General features: G+C 41.5%; 1 protein-coding gene across 1 annotated transcript; it reads right to left on the reverse strand.

Moving 5' to 3' along the window:
* Positions 1-964: 964 nt before the first annotated feature.
* SLC30A8 (solute carrier family 30 member 8) lies at positions 965-22,129 on the reverse strand. The gene is made up of 8 exons (XM_061447831.1): positions 21,834-22,129; positions 13,514-13,737; positions 9,544-9,690; positions 6,339-6,492; positions 5,644-5,833; positions 5,136-5,241; positions 2,749-2,883; positions 965-1,740 (listed from the first exon to the last, which is right to left on the reverse strand). Exons 1-8 carry the CDS (start codon positions 21,911-21,913, stop codon positions 1,595-1,597), a joined length of 1,182 nt encoding a protein of 393 aa, XP_061303815.1. The 5' UTR covers positions 21,914-22,129; the 3' UTR covers positions 965-1,594.
* Positions 22,130-22,915: the final 786 nt, after the last annotated feature.

A 22,915-nucleotide genomic window follows, 5' to 3' on the forward strand; every position in this document is an offset into this window, starting at 1 on the left:
AACAAATGCTTGCTTAATACATCAATCTATCATCACGTAGTTACTTATTATCCATAACCAAAAGCCCTAATAATAAACTCTAATCTCCTTAGGATGATAAAGTAGAAAACCAATGTAAACCTATTGCAAATAAAACTGAATTCCCTCAAAAGCAAGGCCTCTTTATACCTTAATAACACAATGCTTTTTCCAGCTGTCAGCCTAGAAACTCAGTACCACTCAGTACCACACTCTTTATTCTGTTCTAACAAACCTGCTAGTTAATATGAGCCCTTCAGCTGTAGGAGTGAGGACTGTGGAGTAGGAAAATATTACCTCTAGTTCTGCATGGAAAGTGAAGCTACACTGTTATGGTGAAGGGCAGAAGTGAAGTTGTTTTGTGAAGAAGCACTTGAGCATGCATTTTGTAGTGCAACCCTTGGTTTTGCTAACAAGTGAGAATTTAATTCAGTTGGTTGGACACAAATAGAAGCGCTGCAGGAAGATCTGAGTCTTTGCTCATAGTTCCCCAGTAACCATTATCAGGTATGCTGAAGAGAAAGACAACACGTCCTGTTAGGAAATGTGGGTATCAGCTGCCTGAAGGAGCATGATACAGTGGATAGCTGTGTGATACACCAAAGGATTTTTTAATTGTCTGATATGACTTCAGGGATGCAGCATTAGTGACGCCCCACAGGCCATGCTTATGGAAGACACTAGACATGATGTTCACAATTGCCCCCAGTCTTTTCTTTTCCTAATTATTTTTTCTTTTTTCTGCTTTATTTTATTGTCATGACCCAGAGGTATCTTGTGACACAAACAACCCAAAATCATAGAATCACAGAATCATAGAAAGGTTTGGGTTAGAAAGCCCCTTAAGATCATCCAGTTCCAACCCTTGTCTTGATAGTAGAGAATGCTGCCCATGTCTGGCTGATGGTAGCTGCAAAATAGATAGGGGTAGCTACAAACTAGAGTTTTTATTTGCCAATAATTTATTTGCCAATAAGAGTAATATTTGCCAAATGAGAATGGAGTTAATTCTTTTGTGATCTGCACTGCAGAGTATGGTGCACAACTGATACTCACCTTAGTATGCAGGAGGAGGGGTGTCTGCCAAAAGGCAGGGAAAGCACATGCCACCATCTTTTTCTTTCCCAGATCTTTTCATCCCTCCTGCTAATTTAAATTTTCTTTTACCCTGAGTAAGTATTGATCTTTGGTGACACCAAGCTTATGTTTCATTACATTTTTGCTAATTGGTCTGCTGGTAATTTGAAGGTTGATTAGTTTTTTGTTACCTGTGATTACAAACAGGCACACTTGATGTTGCTTTAGTGCCAATCTGCTGCTCTAGTCAAGAATAATTTAGATACTTTCTCTTGTAATTGAAAGTAACCCCTGATGGACAGGTAAATTAGCTGATGGATGGACCTATATACATGTTCTCTGCTGCTAGGTGGTGTTAACAAATAAAGGTCCATCCACTGTTTGCAGTAGCAAGGCTTTTTAGTTCAGTTAATTACCATTTGTTGTTAATCAATTATGTACAACCAACACATACATTCTCCATTGACCTGTAAGAGGGATGCATAGCACACTGCTCCCTTTAATCCCTGGGATCTTGGCAGAAGATGCAGTCATGTTTCTGATCCTCTCCCGACTCAATCTGAATGGTAATGGAGTGGAAGCTGTAGTGCTCAAACAGTGCTTGGGTAATATCTCTCAAAATCTCCTGGCTGTCCTCTGTGTCTGCTACAGATAGCAAGAAGAAAATAATCAAAATGCATAGAATATAATACTTTAAAGAAGAGTAAGTGTTTACTGACAGAAACTATCAGCAAACTCCTAATAAGAAGTTTGTTTCTTGTCCTTTTTATCCTCCTTTCAGGAACCCGCACATCAGCAGAAGTTTGTTCTTTCAAATGTGGTCAGAACATGCAATTTTGGCAAGAGCTGAGCTAAGAGTAATCACCAAAAACAATCAGTTTGGCAGAAGGCTGGAGGAAAGCAGGACTACTTAATAAAGATTAGTTCAGCCAGTCAGGGAGTAGCAGCAGTGCCAAGTGATACACACAGATACAAGTGGCTGATAGACCCAGTCTTTTGGGGAAGTGGAAACTCCATAAAGGATTGAATTTCTGACCCCATTGTTGGCCAAACAGAGGTGGAATTTTTTTCTTAAATAAACTTTACCATGTGCAAGCAAACAGATAAATAAGAAAATTGATGCAGATATTGGAGAGTTCGTCAACAGGGATAAGGTCTACATTTTAAAAAATGCATTTAAAGACGAACTGTTTCCCTGGAGTTACAGCTGCACTCCAAGCTATGTTTAAAGGTCATTTTACAGTTAGAGATGAATCAGGAATGCAGATTTGCCCTGTAAATTCTTCTTACAGGGATCAACAGTTTTCAAGTTTGACAAATCCACTCCAAACCCTGTCTGATATCATGAAAAAAAAATCAGCCTGGGTCTAGTTCTTATTTATTTAAAATATCTTGTAGCTTGCTTCCTTGCTCCACAATCTCTGCAGTTTTCAGGTTCTGGGCTAAGTAGCTGCCCCTGGTGTTTTGGCAAGATTTCTGTGAGAAAGATTTGAGAGTTTTTGTTGTTGATGCTGTTGTTATTTTGCCAACAAAATGATGACATTTGTTTTAAAAAGCAACAGTGATAGAGTCAGTTGTATCCCAGTCAGGAGAGACTGACCTTTACTAGGCAGCAGCTGAATACTTACTCCCTGTTCAGAGAAATTTACTGACCTGTGGCGACATGAGCAGATAAAATAGTTTGATTCATTGTCAAAGACCAAAGATGAAGGTTGTGAACAGATTCCACTTTCTCAACTGCTAAAATTCTTGCCTTCACTTCATCATAAGCAAATCCTTTTGATGTTCCTTAAAGGAGAAATTGGTGGGGAAAAAAAGTAAGTGAGAGATAAGAATAATGATCATTAGACTAAAGTGCGTCATGAACCTTTATTCACTTGGATGTATAATTTTAATAAAAATATTCAATGCTTTTTCATTTCAGAGTTCAATGTGAAATTTAATCGTATCTCTTGTTTTATACTTCCCCGTGGAAGAATGAGACTCATGCATATCTTAGGAGATGATACTCTGAGGGCTCAGTTTACATAGGGAAGTAAGATGTTTAGCCCGATACTGTCTTAGTTTTGCACCAACATCTTTTGTGAGTGCAGATTTTATGGCATCACGTTAACATGTCTTGGGGATTCTACCCTCAATACATTTACACAATAGAAAAGCATCTGCTTAGCATAGAGGGAAAGATAAACATAAAGATTAAAATGGTTTGACTGGGGAATCTTAGATGAGATTAGATCCCAGGTCTAGTTATTCAGTAGATCAGTGATTGTTTTCCTAGATCAGCCTTCTTACAAAAGAGGATGACGGTGGTGGCCCTCATTCAGAGTGAGGACAATTGTGATAGGGTGAGTTGCCACATGAGAGTCAGAATTTAATCTAAATCCAAATTTGACCAAGGAATTTAACTACAGATTTTCCTGGAGTACGAGCTGGCAGAGGGGAAATGCACCTCTATACCCTCATGAACAGTTATGCTCATCACTCATCATGTTTCACTTACATCAGCAAAGTGAAAAATATTTTTAATGCCAGCAGTTATGAAATATAATAATGACAAGCACAATATTGCTTAACTTCGTCATGCCATAAATGAAAATGACTTCAGTGTTTTATGCTTTGTCCTATCAATTTATGACAACAATGGTATGCTATGTGGAGTACTGACTTAGAAGAATTTGATGCTGACATGAACATGCTACATGCTTTTTGGAGAAAACCACAGGCAGTCAGCGCCTGCAAGACACAGTCAGTTGCAGGGGCTGTGTGGCTGACACCCCAGGACAGACTGGATGCCTGTGGTAAGGGCCACCTCCAATACCAACTCCAGCATCCAATTTATCTTTAGAAAATTCTGGGCAGAATATGCTCTGTAGGAGGTAGGAGACTGGCTTCAGGGACCTCCTCAGAAGCATAGCGTGCAAGGGCTTGCTGCAGAGGGAAACTGAGCATGGCCAGTCTTGGCACAAAAGCACTTCTGGGAATCAGTGCCCTGAGAAAGAGACCCCTGAGTGTCAGTGGAGCTTTGATTTTTATTTGCAGTAATCAAGGGATCTTCTGATTGTTTTGGCAACCAAGATGCTGGCAGTTGCTGCACTCTGTCTAAGTACACAGCTATATATATACACATATATATATAAATATATCTCTATCTCACAGTCACTGAAAGCAAGCCAACCCTAGAATAAAGACACAATATTGGAAATTTTCTGTCTTAAAACAAAAGACAGAAGTGAAAGAGAGAAATAAAAAAACAGTAAAAAAGAAGTGAGAGAAGTAAAAAAACAGGCAGACAGTCACTGAGTAACTCACATCCATTCTAAACCTACTCTATTACAATTACTTTTCCCTTTGATCCTTATGTCTTCCTAGCTGAGAAAGAGGTTACATTATGTTATTCACTGTAAGGAAGGCAAAAACATGCATCTATGACTGCTCAAGTCATTTAGCCTTGCAAACCAAGTGATCAGGCCCATATCTGATAGAATTAAATACTGCTCAGCATAGTTCTTGCTGTGATGTGCTGAGAATTGTCTATTTCCTTGTACCTGTACATGACTGGAAAGCTCCATTGGCTTGTTTTTCTGGACTGGCATAACTAAAATCTTTTAAACTTCTGCATCTTGCACTCAGCCTATTTCACAGACACAGTTAAAAGCACAGCCTGGGTCAAGGAAATGAACAAAGAGAGTAGATCTCTCATATTCCAAAAAATATGAGAGGTGGTAAAACGCAGTGTCACACAAAAAACAAACAAAACCAGCTCACCTTTAGGAACACATTGGGAGTTCGTTAACAGAACACCAGTACATAGGTTGTTATGAAAACTGTCATATGTATAAATCTTCTAGTGTAATTGTAGAAAACAGTTTTGATTAAAATTGTAATTAGGTTCAAAGTATGATCAGAATTACAAGAATATTGGAAACCAATACAGAAGTGTGCTATTATGCTTTTGTCAGTGAGTATAAACATTATGTAGAAAGAGAGAGGAAAAAAAACCCTCAAAATATAACTGTATTGATTCTGGAATGAGGTCCTACCTTCCATTAACACAATCAAAATATCCCTTAAAATGGTGATGGTCGTTGCCAAAACAAAGATGGAAAACACAAATGTGCAGATTGGATCAGCTATTTTGTATTCTGGCTAGAAAAACACGAACACATCATTTTGTTAATTACATTACTGTTGGTTATTGCCATTTTAAATTAGTTAATCTCAAAGAATAATACATTCCATTCATCTAGTCCAGAATGAGTGTTGACATCCTTTGCCAGTTAGGGAGCCTCAGCACAGAGAATGAAGGCACTACAGATGAAGAAAGGGAGAGACTCCAAAGTATCCTCTGTGCAGTTGAAACACCAAGAAGCAACTGTTATACTCTCGGCAGCCATTTCAATTACCAAGAATAAGTGTAATTGTCTTTGACTAAATTACGATGTATATCATTAAGACAGAGAAAATATTTCCATAGTACCCCGTGTCACAATTCTATGAATACAAATTGTCCTTAATAGCAAAGAAGGCAAGTGAACTAATGAAACTAACCTTAAAGAAGACAATAAGTGCACTAATTAGCACACTAAGACTCTGGAACAGATCTCCGATGGCGTGCACAAAGGCTGCTCGCAGGCTGGCATTGCTCAGAGCTGGCTTTTCCAGAGGGGCTGACACATGTTCCTTGGCTTGTGCCCCATGGCTGTGCCCATGTCCAGTCTGGTGCAGAATCAGGCTTAGTCTGCAAGAGATGTAAAGCTGAAAATATCAATGGGGTTACTGCACCTCTGAAAGCAGCGATGTCACACACATCATCACCCCTCTCACTTCTGATTTCTGAACAGCAAAATCAAACACATTAGGTAAAAATGCAGAGTGGCTAAGCAGAAAATTCCTAGGTGTTTCAGTGCTTTGCATGCAAACCAGAAAGTCTGTGAATGGGGTAATTAATGAGGCCTCATTTTCTATAAATTTCTTGAATGCTCTGGCATCTAATAAAAAGTGAGATGGAGATTAATTTTTTCCTGCATTCATAATCTCCCTTCTAAGTGTCACAGCTAACAGGAAGGAAGAGAGCAACTTCATCCTTCAATGAGAAGCAAGATGTCTCTTCTCTACCCTTTTCCGTATCTTCATGAAGCTCATAAACAATATTTTTGAGATTAATATCTCTCTGTTGTTTTTTATTGAAATGCAGCAGCAGGTTCAAGGTTCAAAAGTTATACTGGAGAGGAAAACTAACTTACAGGATGTTGGCGATCACGGCACAAGCAGAGGTAATGAGCATCACTGTAGCATCAATATTGTAATCAGGGTGTAGCAGCCTCAAGCTAGCCAAATATATCAACACACCAGTCACCATCCAAATGATTATCATAGACAGCAAAGCTCCCAGAATTTCTAGGAATTAAAACAATCTGATATTAGCAGGAATCATGGCAGAAATGCAAAAAATGGTAAAGAGTCTGATGGTAATAGTTCCAAGTTTGTGAGCTTTATAGCCAAGAGAGTTCTTGTATATTTGCAGCCTTGATGCTCACAAGGAATGGGCCAAAACCTCTTCTGATCATAGGAAATCCAGTGACTGCCAAGGGCAGCCCTATCCATGTGATGGCCTAACCCTGTTCTATCTGCTATTACTTTTGTCCTCTTCCCAGTGTTGATTTCATGTGGCATTTGGAGAGGTAGATGAAAAAGGTCGTTTGTGGAGTTTTTGAGCTCCTCTCAAAAGAAGCTGTAATAGGAAGAAAGAATGAAAGAGCAGTTCTTTTACATCTGATGTAGTTGCCTGGCCCTGCTGGTTTGGTGTGAAGACCCCAGGAACCAGCCCTCCTTCTCAAACAAGATTGTCTTGGTCGTGGGGTAGGAGATTGGAGGGAAAGAGAGAGGCTTGGCCCACCCAAACCTGCTGTCAGACATGAGCCCTTTTCAATTGCCTCCCTTGTTTCTGCACACCTCTTGTCTCTTCACACCTCAGAAAGCCAGTGACAGCCCCCAGTGAGGTCCTGCCAGCAAAACCTCTTCTTCCTCTCTCCTGGGACTCATCCTGCCAGCAGCACAAAATCATTCTTGTGCCGCCAGCATGAAAGGACAAAGAATTTATTTTTTTCCCTGGGGCAGTGAAATTTAATTTTGTCTCTATTGGCTCTGAGTTGGGCTCAAATAAATCCAGTCCCCAAGGCCACCTCTTATTGAACTGCCAGAGGAGAGGTCCAAGGATGCTCATACGAATGCGCAGCATGTTTTTAATAGAATGTGGGACTAGTAATTGCCATGTGACTTGAATGGGTAAATGTGTCACGTTATGAGTGCAGCTGAGACAATACGTAGGTAAATGAAAGCTCACAGTAAAGTGAAAGGCAGTAGATGAGCCATAAACAGCAAACCACTTGCACAAACTTGCACTGGCACAGCCCATGGAAGCAGCTGAAACTCACCTTATGGCTTTGAATATATTTTTATGAGGGACACACCTTTTGCAGCAGGCCAGGCTTCAGACGCTTATCAAAATAACTATTTTGTTTAAAATTGACAAATAATAAATGAAAGCACACTCTTAGGGCAATATAGTCTTGCTTAAAGGAAGGCTAACATAAAGCACAGCTGGTATTTATATTTTCTGCAAGTTACAGGTTGAAACCTTGCAGATTTGGCCCAGCTGAAGGTGTTGATGGTTATGCTATCATTGGCATGAAAGGAGTCAACAGCTTTTGGGAACACCCGAGTGAATCTGTGTGCATGTGTGCATATACTCCACAACTGAATGTGTTAGAGGTCGTCTGTATTACATAGGTAAAAAATACTTTTCAATGTAGTGTATTAGCAAATGTTTAGTTAAGCTTACAAACCAGTTCGGTAGTACTAATTGCTTTACTCAAGATGTTCTCTGTTACATTTCTTCATCACTACTGGCACTGACAGAGCAAACAATAGTGCGGGATTGTTTGGGAATCTCTGAATCATGCCAGAAATAAAGAAATTGAGCTTGAAGAGAGCTTTCCTACCTGGAGGTAGGTCTGGCTCACACTATCAGTCTTATTCAATATTGTGCTTCTAGGCATGTTTCTGAAGGATTTCATTGAATTTGAACCACTTGACTGGTTCTGCTGCCTGACTCTGGCTTAGAGCATAGGAGGCATTCAAGTGGTTTCTGCAAACCTGAGCCCTGTCATACACAGTCTTTGCTTGACAAACCCTACCTATCAGCCTGAGAAAAGAAGTGAAAAAACAGCTCCCAGTGTCACGGAGGGCTGCAGCTGCAAAGCCTTGGTAGTCATTGCACAGTGACTTTGCCAGCTCCCTGACTGCCCTCTGCTACTCTATTAAGGTATGCACCTGCATATTAAACTGGAAATATAGGGAGGAAAATAAACAAGAAACAGGATAACTATCATGGAATGCAATTAACTAGCCACTAACATTTGATGCAAGGCTCTCTTTGCTACTGGGATAAAAAGACAGTAAAAGTTTGGGTCTGAAGTTCTGCATTGCAACTACAAAAACCAAAAAAATCTAACACAGACTGAGGGTGAAGCTGCATGGGGTGGCTGAACCTCAGGTAGCCTCATGAACATCATGAACCTCATGAATGTCAGCAAGAGAGAAGTTTTCCTTTCTTCCCAGGCCAAGAGAACATAAACACAAAAAGTAATTTTAGGTCAGCTGATGGCAAGTAGTAGTTTACTAAGGCTGCAAAATTCAGCTCTATGTTGTCTATATAATGCCAGCCGTGCTTCAGTCATATTAAGCCCCTGCTTCACCCAGCAGTTTGTTTCCAGCAAAGTTGGTAAATATACTTATGTAGAAATATAAAGACATGATTCTTATGGCATATGTCTTCCCTTGTACATTCTGCAGCTACAAGCAACCTTGGCCTACAGGCATCTTGCATCAGAAGCTGCTTCTGGACCTTCAGAGTGTATAGCCTTGAAGCATTTATAGTCTGAGTCCTCAGTTCAGGTGCATAGGTATCTAGAGCCATTTGAGAAATGGTAAATATTAAAGGATAGCACTTTTCTACAAGTAGAACATTTTTGTCTAAAGAATAATGTAATAATAATAATAATAATCATTCTATAAATGGAGTAGACCCTCATGTTAATGGGTATTACTACTTTTATAGAAACTTGTGTTTCATAGTAGGCTGAGGACTCAGCCCTCCTCACACTCAAGTCCCTGAGGGAAGTTGCTGTTATCTCAGCCAAAGCTAGCACCACCCCAAAACTACATAAATGAACTGAAAGATATGTTTGTAGGTAAGACATGACTGTGCTCTTCACTTCTTTGAAGCTTACTGGCTTGGTCTGTTTGCCATGTGTCCTGGAGGCTTTAAGAGCAGTAGTGCACTATCTCTATCTGCAGAGCTGTGGGACATCAGCACGTTCTCCAGTCTTTGGCTATGATGACTTCCCTTTCCCATTCCACACGTTCATACTGTGACACATTTTCTACCTGCTCGGTGCCACCCGAAAGTCAGCTGTTTGGTGGGAGGTTTGGAAGCAAGCCACAGTGAGAAGAGGCTGATGAGGAAGCTTGTCAGGTCCACCAGGATGTGTGCCGCATCGGTGATCACGGCCAGGCTCCCAGCAATATGCCCACCTGTGTGAAATACGCATCCGTATCATGGCTCTGGTCAGGCATTTGAGTTGATCAGATCAAACTCAAGACCTGCTTTGCTGTGAATCAAAGGGAGCATTCCATTTTCAACACGACTCAAAACTCTTCAATGGTAGTTTCATTTCGTACCTTGCTCATGTGGTGAAAGGTATGAAGAAATAAGCCAAACTTCTTTGTTTGAGAAGGACTATAAGAATAGTGATACATTAGTGATGTTACTATTGGACAGTTTTAATGTATCTATTTTAATACCAGATTTCTTCAGGAAAGTATTAGTGATCACATTTCCAGTATCCTCCCACTATCTTTTCACAGATCACTGATATTTTTATTTATATACAGAAACTCAGAGACTTAGCTTATGGGATTAATTTCCTATTTGTCATAGGAAAATATGAGTGTTCTTCCCGAGTTTTGGATGGATGGATGCCCAACTGTTTATTTGTCACAGGCAACACTAAAACAGGAATAAAAGCAAAGGTCCCAGTAGAAAGCTGTGATAAACAACCAGCCATTTTGGTGAAGGCGTAGAGAAAAATGTTCTGTTCATAGGACTAATCTATCATTTTGCATCTGTAATGCATGATTTAATTCTCCTGCTAGAGCTCAAAAAATGTGGCTGAATGTCATTTTACTTTGGGGGGTTTTGGTTTCATGTGAATTCTGTGAGAAATACAAAAACCCATAAATATATCAGGCTGAAACCACATTTATTTTACCCAGTAAGCCAAATAGCATTATTTTGCCAAACTTTTCTAACCATGTCTCAGGGCTAAAGGCAAATCCAAAGGAACTAAAAGATTGCTCTAAAGTACTTCAGCTGCTGATGGCTGCAGGACATGACAAGAATCACAGGCAGGAAGCTGTCCTGTGAGCTTGTTATAGCAGGGGAATCTTTTTGTCAGAGTAGCAATGTAGAAAAAGGGGAACGTGAAATATCATAGCCAAAACATCGGGTTTCTGCTTTTGGCAATATATTTCCATACTTCAGTCATTTAATTAATTTCAGCTCACCTGTTCCTCCTGACTACAACCCATATGAGAATCAATGAATCCTGAAAAACATCATAAAATGCCTCATTCAAACCATTAGCAAGATACCTCTGCCAAAGGGACATGTAGACATCTCTCATTTCCTTATATATTGAAAGTCTTCATGCCAGCAGGATGGACTATCTGTTTAATTTCCTCCCATATACAGATTTTAGATTAGAATACCTAACACTACGATTTGTCACCACAGGAGAATGTATATTGCACATACAGGACATATATTATTTTTCTCTGCTGCCTCAATATTCATCCCATTTACAGCTGAAAGTTACTTTCCAAAAGGGGGCAAGCAAGACTGCAGAATTTGGGGGCATCTCATTTCTCGCAGTGAAATTAAAAGTTCATCAGAATAGGGATTTCCCAGAGCAGGCAGCTGTAAATGCACGTGTATTTTTTGCCCACAACACAGCTCTTTGGCTTTCACTGTTTACAGGGTAGCTGTTTCTCAAGTGGGAAGCAATTTTGCATGGCAGAAGGAAGCAGGCTTATCTGACAGCGCACAGATGTTAACAACCAAGGCATCAGCTATCTTTGAGCAAACAAATATATAGAGCACAAGCTGCCTGAAAAACCCTATTGCATTTTTGACACTGTATTTCCGTGTTCTGTGGGGCAGTATTACAAAGGCTTGCTTCCAGCCTGCCATCTTTCAAAAACATTATGCAATCATTGTTTTATGTATTGTTGGCATAATTAATGCTTTGGGTGAGTTTCTGAGATCTTGGTCTGCTTATCTTTGCAACGTGGTCAAGTCTTTATATTCCTTTTAGATATGAGGACACATGTCTCTCTTTCTAGTGCCCAAATGGAAATAAACTACTTTGAAATCCACATTTAGTCCTTAGCCACTAAAAATCCTTCGAAAGCACTTTTATGTCAGGGCTGTACATAGGGTGTAATCAGTTTGAGTAGTATTTCCAGATCTATGGAGACTGTGATGGATCTGCACTAGAAAAACAGAAGATAATAGTCTTTGGGCAACAGTTGGTGTATCAGGCTCAGCCAACTGTGCCCCTTTTGGGAGAACAGTGAGGACAAGCACAGATGGCTTGAGAAGAAAAATCATGGAAAGATCTAGGGTTTCAAGGAAGCACAACTGTTCAACCTCTTTGGGAGTGATGCAGCTTTGTTTCTTCTGTTTAGCATAATAAAGCCCACAGAAGCTGTTTGCCCTTAAGAGGAGCAGAAAGGGGAACATATTCTTCATTTTCAAGAGTAAAGGCTGTCTAACAGTTACAGGCTTTTATTGCTGTGTATCAATGATCCCAACAAGTGGCCTTTATGACTTACTATTGCCTACAGTGGATGTTTATAGCTTTGTATACCACAAAGCAGCAGAAATTGTCAGTCACTCAATGGTCAGTCATCAGGCAGAGCCAGTCTAGCCTAACAATTACAAAAATTAAATGTATGGCTCATAATTACAAAAATCTCTATAGACCGCTGTCTGTAACAGCAGTTAATAACTGGTTTGTCAAAGTTTAATGGTCTGAAGCAAAATGGTCTTCAAGCCTGTTACTTAAACTGTCACTGCAAAAAAGCTGTGTGATTCATTAAGCAAAATGAAACATTTAGTTAACGTATCATCTGTCCTTCCAATTATCCTCTAGCATTGCTGCATTCGCCAAACTTAAGCCTACTGATTATATGGTTTTGTTAATAATGCATCACTTCTAACACTGGAAATGACTGCATGGATATTCATGGTATGCACCAGTTTTCATGGGGGAAATGCAGATGACCTACAAACAGGGCTTCATGCAGAGGAAGCACCTGGGAGAGAAGAGTGGGAGAAGCCCCTGATGTGTTTGAAAGCCAGGGGAGGAGACAGAAATGCATTGGCTCTCTCAGAGTCTCACTTCTTGCCTCTGGGGAAGAGAAAGCCTTCCTATTTTATTTTCATAGGGCTTCCAGAGCTGTTGAAGCTGTGAAAGCATGGGTTTCAGAGGCCTTCCTACCTGATTTTTGCTACATCTCCAGGGGCAGGAGTGGCAAAAGTGTGTGGGATTCCTCATGCCTTACCCTGCCTCACCTCACTGCAAAGAAGGGGAAATTAAAGAGCCAGGAGCTATCAGGTGGGTATAAGTACCACAGAAGCCATGCAGGGAGCACATTGGTGGGAGAAAATGAAAGCTAATGCTCTATGAATAAGCCAAATACTTATATTGGATAGTATAGGATGGGTCCAGAAGTGAAAGCTAATTAGACAGGGGAATAATCTTCAATTGATCCAGAGACACGCCAGCAGGCCAATTCAAAGACAAACATGCCCTGGTATAAACACATTGACTTAACTGAAGAGAAACAGATGGTGAATCTGGCCCTGAATTTCCATGGATTTTGCAAAGACTGTTGCATTTAGCATCAGACCCCGCTGCTAGCAACCTTCATCAGTGCTGAGGTCTCATTGGCCTGGATAAATATGTGAAATCTTTTAATCTCTTCCAAAAAAATATAGCCTAATTTATGAGAAACCTTTTCTGACATGATGCTCAGACATGCAAGCCACTTTTAACTCAGCTTAAAGACCTGGGAGAGCAGTTCAGACCGTTAAGTGATCTTTGTGTTCCTATGCAGATGCAATCATTAGAAAATGCTTTGATAATTTCACATTAAAAAAATCATGCATTTTTTTTTAACTGGGGAGAAAGGAGTTGTTTTAGCCCATATGGGCTGACCTGTGTGCATCAGGGGTCCCTGCAGTCAGAGTGCATATGAAAGGGCATGAATACAGCTGTGCTGGGCACCAAACTGAGCTCTCTTTGGGCAACATACTCCCCTGTAATCTCAGCAATCATGAAGAAGATGCAAATTACTGATGCTACACAGAGCTTCCTCCTGGCTTGATGCTGCTCCCTTTTTCTGTTCTCATAGGCCTGTGAGTAGAAATGACAGTGACACACTGGATTAGCTTCAGTAACTTCTGCTTCTTGCTGCTGCCTCTCTTCATTTAAATTCTTCTGATGCCAGCTCATCCTTTGGGATTGAAAGAAAGAGAAGGTTAAAACAGAAAAACCCTGATGATTTGGGCATCTAGACCTGCAGCCCCAGAAACTATGTAATTAATGCTTTCAAAAGGTAAAAGCAGCGTTGGGAACAGCAGAGCAGAGCATAGAAGAGGCTTGCTTGCACAGGCAGAGCTCTGCAGGAGTGAGCTGCTCATGAAATGACTGCTCTGGCTATAGGTCCCAGATCTTCAGGCTTTCCTACATCCTTTAGCAGTTTATGAAGCATGGGGTGTCTTTCTTAGGCTGTGTATTTTATGCACACTGTGTGATAAAGTCATACCTCATGCAAACAGTAGCAAGATTCAGCATAGCATGAAGACAATTCTACAGAAATTTTCATTCTTTTATTCCCAAGAGATTTGTTGGGAAGACAATTAAAAAAAAAAAAAAGAAATGTCTTATTTTTCTCAAATATAAGTGACTAAAGATATTTCTTTCCTTTCTTTGCTAGTGGAACTATTTTATCTTAAATTTCCCCATATGTACAAAAACTGTCAATCTCCCAGAGGGGCCTGGCATAGATAATATTAGACAAAAAGGTTAAAGAGACTTGAAAAAATCAAATAAATCAGTTCTCCATAGTATGCTGACCCCTTTGTGCCACTGATACCATTGAAAGTCAAGAAGTTCCTGAGAAGTGGCTCTTTGAGCATTACTCCATCACAAGGTGATTTCCCATCCACATGTGCTCTGCAACAAAATCTCAGTGCTGTCCTTCTGAGGGATCATGTGCAGGAAATGTGGGATTGCAATAGAGAAGCCCAGGACGGAGTACATTGCATTGCAACAAAGGGAGCTCTTGGATGATTATGATGTAGTGCTTTCACTACAGCAGCACAGAGGCTCCCCCAGGGTGGTTTGTACAAGGACATTCCCTCCTCCTCATCTCTCAACTGAGGAGACCCCAAATAGGAACAAATAAAACAAAACAAACCCCTGAACCCTGACGCAGGATGCTCAACTGAAAACCATTATGCCTCTCCAGATACAACACTTACTGCCACAGCTGCTCCTAACGTGATAGCTCCATTGGTAAAACATGTACTGCCATGTACTGAGACTTGTGGGATGCACTGTGGCATCAAAAGGTGAATCCTGCCCAGATGCACATGCGTAACATCCATATATCCACCTGCTACAGCTGTGTGTGCAGGGACAGAGCCCACATGCATCACCCAGGAATGAAGCAAACTCTGCTGCTGTTTCCAAGTCTGAAATCAGCATAGAGGCATGATGTGGGGCTGGGTTTAGCTGCCCCAGCAATTATAGCCTCTTTTCCTTATTCTGACTAAGGACTTTCCTATGGGACCAGTAAGAATTGTTTCTTCAGGTGTGTGAAGACCTGTGCTCCAGGAAGTACATGGATACTGGCAACTTTCTGTGGCATTTCTGCATTGTTTATGGAAGTGTCAAGATGCCTGAAATCTCAATGGAAAGAAATCATGCCAGTGGCTGCCAATCTTCATGTCAAGATAAAAACTGCATTGAAATCACAAGATTTTTCCAGCTGCCATTTTGGGCAGCTTGAGGGGGCTGCAGCTGCTCTGTGAGTCCAATGTCCCACCAGAACTTTGAGGCATCTGCAGATGCCTCAGCCCCTCGTGCTCATCAGTACCACAGAGGTATTGGCAAAAGGAGAAGAGCTGACCCACATCAGCAGCCAAGCCCTGTAATTGTAGATAATCAGCGTGGATTTAGCTTTGTAAATATTATTGAGATGTTCCAAGGATACAGCATGTCCCCCTGAGTCAGCCTGTTTCCCAGCTAGGATAGCATGTGGTCTCTGTTTGCTCAGTAGAGGAGACTGGTTCCCTCTGTACATATATGAAGAGCTTACATGAAAGAGCAACTGGTCAGATTTAATGCCTGATGCTTGGAGACTGAGTTTTCTTAGTTCTTTTGTAAGTGTTTTCCTTTATTTTCCCCATAACAACAAACAAATGGAGCTGGGCCGCCTGGGGAATGGACTGCCCATCTGGCAACTGAGGTCCCCAACAGCCAGTCCTTCTCTCGTCCTTTTTTTTACATTCATCAGGCTCCTCAGAAGGTACCACAAATCGATTCCTTTGAGATGGGTGGATAAAATACTGTAGTTCTCCCACTCCCTCCTGAAAATCAGGGCATGCAAGTTTTCCTTTCTTGTGATCCCTCTCTGGAGTTAACTTTCCTATAGTTTGAATGTAAAATTAATTTCCCTTTAACTCAATTTTCATCAGCTGGCATTGAACGTTAAAATCGCCTTAACAACGTGAGTCATGATCAGCTCAACAGCCTGTCAGGGCAGGGATGCCAAAATTACCCCTGCGTATTTCTGAGCCACCAAATCCTTTCCTTGCTGTTATCAAAATAGGTCGCTTTGTGATCCCCCTCCCTGTTTTAATCTTCAAGTCCCTCCATCAACTATCAAAACCTCAGAGTACCATGAGGGGTAGGAAACCACTATCCACAGATCTTGCTGAGCATGTGCAAAAGCAAACAGAGACAGCATAAACCCACAAATGTCACTTTTTTCTGTCTAAAGGGTACCTAAACAGAAGTGGCCCTGCTGTCAGAGGTGGTGAGCATTTGCTGCTCCCTTTGAACTTACAGAGCTGCATCTGGCCTGATGAGTTAGGAAGACTCCTGCCAGCTCCCATGCGTAACCATTACCTTTCTCTTCCAAGAGCAGCCTGCCACTAATTAAAAGAATCTAAGAGGCAGTTTTATAAATGTGTGAATCAAAAGCTCAAGGTGCAGAGATCAGCTCTGTCAAACCATAAACCCCTTCTGAATGTGTTAGAGCAACATGTAGCCTTTGAGCGTCAGATCTCTGCACAAGCACACTGCAAGCAGAGTCCCAGATTAAAAAATAATCTTTCCTCCATTTCAAATTCTCTTTCCTTTGTAACAGAGATAGTCAGGGGAATGTCACAGAAAGGCTCCCACTGAGTTGTGCCTGGAAGGGGGGAAGTAGGAAATATTAATACATATTGCAGATTCCACACAAATCATTAGCAAGAGCTTTTGATTACAACTTCCTTTTGTTTGTTTTCACTTGATCAGTTGGGTGCCTTGATCTGCAGGCTGATGGGAATAATTGCCATCCTCCCAGACCATTATGAGATCCCCAGTCAAAAGAACAAAATGCAAAATCACTGCACTTCCCACAGGAGATCATCTCCTTCACAAGGGGACATAGTAATTTTTTTTGGTGCCTGAAAGGATAATAAAACTGCCTTCAGAGGAAAATTTATCAAATCCATAGTCACCTCCCTTATGCTGGCACCACTCTGATTCCAACTGGTGTACCAGTCTTGAATATTTCCAAGTTTATAGCCTGGCTGTCCAGATTCTCCTTTTCCTTATTGTGGGCACAAAACAAAGGTTAACATTCATATATCTTAACATTTAGATGACTAATAGATGGGAATTTGTCCTATGGTTTTTATTTAGTTGCATTTTGAGACCCTGGCCATCTATGCATAAATGTATTGTCAATAAATATCCTTTTTCATAACAGTAAAACAACTGCATGGAGTTAGACCAAAATGCATGTAGCCAAATATCCGAACTCCATCCTGAGCATGAGGGAATATGCAAGGACAAAGTACCATAAAGGAACACATCCAAAGCAGTACTGCTCCCTGGTTGCCCAAATCTGGAGGCTGGGAGGCGGCTGAACCAGAGCTTGTGTCTAATAGCCTTCTACACTTCTTTCTTCCACAAACCTGGCTGACTTGAAGGTGTTGAGTTCCACAGTTTAATTATGATTTGTGTAAAAATAATGCATCCTTTGTTACTCTTAAGCTGCCTGCCTGCTCTTTTAATTAGTTCTGGTACTATCAGAAATAATGAATAGCTATTCCCTGTTTACCTTCATCACATCATTCATGATGCTGTGCATCATTGTTATACCCCTGTTATTTAATTTCTCTTTCATACGTCTTACTATCTTGGTTCTAATGTTTTTTCTGAGGTGAAGTGGCTATAACTGAAGTGGGCATAATGGAGACGATTCACGGCCAGTACTGGGTAGACACTGTCCTTTCTACAGGGTTCTAATGTCACCTGAGGACAAAAGCAATGGGATGGGCTTTGCTGAGTCCCCTAAGATACTGTATGCTCCTGGGACAGGCTGGCAAGCCAGTACAAAGGAGAATAACCACAGAGCCCACAGCTAAAACCCATCAAAAGTCACAAGAAACGCCTAATGTTTTCCTGAGCACTGACTTCTGCAAAGCACAAGGAGTGGTGGAAAGTCTTTATTTGATGAGGACTCTTGATCTCATAAGAGTTTTCATATTGCCTGCAGGAAGGCAGAAGAAGAAGAAGAAAATATTCCCTAAGTGCTTGTTATAGAAGATCAATCTCCACCTGAAGAAATCATCCCCCAGGCTCACTTCAAACTTTTTGTCTACTGGAATGAACCTTGGAGACAAGAATCAATTACAAGCCTAAGGCGTCACTGATAGATAGGAATAACTACAAGTCACATTAATGTCCTCTATTGAAAATTTTTACATGAAGACAAGCCCTGAGGTTTTACACATCTTTCCTGCTTTCAGCACTGCTCTCCTTTATTAATTTTTTTCTTGTCTCTTGTCTCAGAGACAAAATAAAGATCTTGAAACCAGAAGTCTTGAGCTTCTCTTGTGTGAGGTATTCAAATCACACTATACTGTTATATAAAGAACATAATCAGAGATCCAGAAATCCATGCTGGATCAAGCCAAAATCTAGTTCACAGTGCAGTTGGTACAATCTAATGCAAATCCATTGATCTATGCAGTGGGATATTGAATATTTCTGTCCAATATTACACTGATCTATTGTCAGGAAGAAGTAAAGTCATGTGGCCTGTCTTCATTAATGGAAACGTCAGGAATATGGTCAAGATATTCCCTAGACTTTGATAAGTGGATATCTTGCTCACTAGATATGCTCTCCCACCACCAGCACTGACTGTAAAAAGACCATAGAAAACTGTCTCAGGCACCTTATTCCGACATTTTATTCAAACCTACTTTAAAGAGATATTATACGAATCTTTCCTGACATGACTTACAGGCAACATGTTTTGCATTAAGAAGGAGGTTCTGAGCGCCCGGCTTCAGACCCTGATGCCATTACATGCAAGTTCATACCCTTCCTGGAGGCGGGTGAGAAGTGATGTCCTATCCCGGGACCAGACCCATGTAATACCTTTCTCTGTTACCTGGAGGAGGAGTTGGAGTGCACTCTGATCAAGTTGGCAGATGATGCCAGCTCAGGGCTGCAAGTGATACATTGAAGGGAAATGCTTCCGTAACAAAGCTGGAGAATGGGATCAGCGGGAGCCATCTGAGATTTGGCAGGAACAAATGCAAAGTCCTACACCTGGGACAGATTTTTGAGACACATCCAGAATATTGTGCCCAGTTTTTGAGTGCCCAGTACAGGAAAGATCAATAAACTGGCACAGGTTCAGCAGAGGGTGACCAGGGATGGAGCACTTCTGTGGGAACTGGGCTTGCCCAGCCTAGCAAAAAAAGTGGGTTCTTGAGCACTTGGAAGCATCCTACCAGTATTTTTGATGAGGAAGATGAAGCTTTATTGCTGTGCATGGAGGAAGAATGCTCACAATGGCCATAAATTGAAACAAGAGGGGTTTAGACTGACTATAAGTAAAATAATTGACTGTGAGGATAATTCAGTATTGGAGCAGATTGGCTGGAGATGTGCAGTCTCCATCCTGAGAGCTAGAACTAGATAAAGGCCTGAGCAACCTTGTTCAATCTCTTGGCTGACCCTGCTTTGAGTAGGAAGTTGGACCAGAAATCTCCTGAGGTCCTTTACAACATGAATGAACCTGCAAGCCTACAGCTGACAGGATTCTTCAGAGGGGTTAGTTAAAACTCACACTCTTGCAAGCATTTCAAGTCTGGCACGGCAAACCTCAATGCATCCAAACCCACTAGTGAATACAGGCAGGTCCGGAATGTACAGAGCATTCTCCCCCATACAGCCTTGTGTGCAGGGAAAGGGGTCTGTTTTCAGACTTCCTACTCACATGGTTAAGATAAAAACAGTTTTGTTCCCTGTGTATTGTAATAATAGCATTTATTAAAAAGAAGGAGGCTGGGGGATGGCAAAGAAATTGGCAATTTGCTTGCAAAATAAATTCTGTTGAAAGCATTAGAGCTGTTCATTAAGCCTACATACAGGGAACGGAAAAATGTGGTAATTATACCAAAGGCTAAGATGAGCTTATTTCTACTGATCAGCTTAAGGCACCTGAAGCTGTGCACACAGCCAGTCTGCGCAAGCTGGAGCCCAGCAGGTTGCATCCCCCTTGTCACACTCCGGCCCCAAGGCTGGCATCCTCAGGCACTCGGCTGCAAGGAGCAGCAGGACGAGGGCTTGCCATGAGCTGCCAGCTCTTCAAACAGGAGGGACACCCCAGTTCTCAGCCCCTGTTTCTGGTTATTGCTGGGACAGAGTAATGAGATTGTGTAGTTAACCAAATTCCACCTGGTAAGAAAAGCCAAGAGGAGGTGCAGCACAAAAGCCACATACCTGGACAAGAAGTCCTTCTCCTGGAGAGCTGTGTTACCACTGCAGTAACTCACCCATCTCATGACCTCTGCTATGGAGCCCACCTGGGACTAGCCCTTGAGCTGAGGGGCTGTTGGGTGTATGTGCAGCAACCAGCCCAACAATTGCAATTGCTGCAGCTATTCACCCCAAATAACTTCAATCCTAAATGGAAATATAATTATCAGAAAGAAATTGACTCCTCCGGAAGGTGAGTCAGCTCTCAGATGGGACGATGAGCTGCCAGGGATTCTTGTTCCCAGTGTGCATCATACCCCTCTTCTCACTGGGGATATTCTCCGTTCTTGGTGAAATAGGGAAAATGTGAGCATCCCCACAAGTCAGCCTAGCAACTGTCCCTGTCTCAGGACACCCTACCCCGCACCATGTAAAGGGTTTGTCCAGAGATGTCCTTGCATCTAGAGGTGGAAAAGAGCCAAAGGACCTCAAGCATTGAAGCTATGCCCACAAAACTGCAAACTATCAAAAAAGCTCTGAGAGCTTTCACTAACCAGAACGAATTGCAGAATCATATGGGATCTTTTGAAGATATAAATATTACCACAAAAGTCATTCTGGACAGTGCCATGTATATTTATGGAGCCATGTAATAATATTTAAATAGCAACTCAGACACTCAAATGACTAACATACGATGGCAGTGACCCCAGTATAAGAACATGGAGAGACAGATTTCCATTTGAACTGACAGTGTTTATGCCAAGTTTCTGTCCCATGCATTTTAAGAGAGCCAAGCAATAAATAACCTGAAAACCAATGAGATAATGGAAATGTCAAGAGGTGCTAAGTTGTAACTGAGCAGCTATTTTCTTTTAAATATACTTTCTGGTCTGAGTCAAGAGGAAGAATGAAAAGAAGTTCAACTGCAAAACTAGTTTGTGATTGACATTTATACTCATTTTTTAACCCAAGCTATGTTATATGTTTTCAGAGGGTCCTTCCTCACTCAGGCGAGCATTTACTCACAGGACCTCTCTGGCAAATGAGAAGTACACTAGCTCCAAGTCTGGTAGACCTGTCTACATGAATAAAGTTTTGCAGGATCAAGTCCTTAACACCATCACATTTCTTTCAGACCAAATAGATAATTTAGACGTTCAAGCTTAAAGGAGCCTTGAATCAAATGTGGTGTCAACAGCGCTATTATAATTCAGCCTAAAGTTGCAGCATAATCCATGAGGTTTTGCATCTTACAATAAATCTGCTAAGCTTATAAAATACATAGCAGGAGATGCTTGTCAACAGTAGATTGCTTCAATCCATCACAGATGCAGACACATCAGGCTGCTGTCTAGTAAATGCATCACACATTTAGTAAGAAAGTTTGGGAAGATAAAAATCAAACAAAACATTTTGAAAGTACTGAAAGATGTTCCCAGTATGCACCGTGAAACACCCCATACTTTGACTTCTACAGTCCATCAGCATACTGGTGATCTCATATTGCTCTCAAAGACAAAGCAATGGCAGTGAAGAAAACAGTTGTGTTACCTGTCTAGGGCCAAGGAGTACTTCTTGGTGTCCCTCTCACTCACAAGACAAGTTCTTTCAAGACCCTTTTTGGCAGCCATGAGGAAAGTTGGTGGAGTTTTGCTTGTTTTTTTCCCCCCCTTAAACTCTCTTTTCTCTGTTGGAAACGGATGTGGGCAAAAAATGTCCTCTTGACTCACGCAGAAGCCTCTGCCAATGTTTTTAAATGAAAAGGCTTTAATAATCTTCTCAATAAACCCACTGCGAGAGAAAGCTGCTTTCCTAGCGCTGGTGGCGTCACTAACATTCCAACCAGCAACCTGTTGAGCCTGTCAGATTGGACGTGTCAGGCCTCCCTCCCTGTTTCCCCTTTTTTCTCATCCATGTTTGATGCTGTTATACGCACTCCAGTCATGCGGGGGGTGAGTGCTCTCCCAGCCTCTGGCTTGAGGTCAAGGGAGAGGGAAGGTAAGGTAATTAAAACAGCCCAATTTGCCTGGAAACATTCAAGCCACTGTTTGCCTTTCTGCTTCCTCGGCCTGGGAGGAAAGTACACCTCTCTCATCCGGCTTGGTGCAAGCCTTTTAATCTAAGCCATCTCTCTGAAGATTTATTTCTACCCCTGGCAGGTTTGCTCCTAGGTTTGAAACAGAGGAGCCTGCTTATTATTGCCGTTTGTGACACAGGTTATTGAAATCTCCATTTTGGCAGGAAGGACGGCAGTTGTTATTTCTGCTTTATTCTGTTTGTTAGTTCTGTGGGCAGCCAAGGTCCCTGGAGGGGAGGAGAAGACCTCCAGCCTCACCTCTCTCACAGCCTGCCCCGAGACATGCTCTTCAGCTCTAATAGGAAATTTTGCTCTGGTGCTGTCTGTTTTACTGTACTCATGGCAGAAGCAGACTGTGATTGAGGTCCCTATCCGTGTCCCGTCTTTGCAGGGGAGATTAGAAATAGGCAGAGAGCAAACACTGGGTGCTACATTTAAATACTGCAGTCTTTTTTTACCATGGGTAGCCTAATATGTGTATGATGAGTTCCCCTAACTTGCAGAACATGTGCTCTGAGATTTATGTGGGTAGGGGTGCAGGTTTGTATGTGATATG

The sequence above is a fragment of the Pezoporus flaviventris genome, unplaced genomic scaffold, assembly GCF_033815535.1.
Source record: "Pezoporus flaviventris isolate CSIRO_AGI_PZ_B2104156 unplaced genomic scaffold, CSIRO_AGI_Pfla_v1 ptg000007l, whole genome shotgun sequence".
In the NCBI taxonomy this organism is placed as follows: Eukaryota; Metazoa; Chordata; class Aves; order Psittaciformes; family Psittacidae; genus Pezoporus; species Pezoporus flaviventris.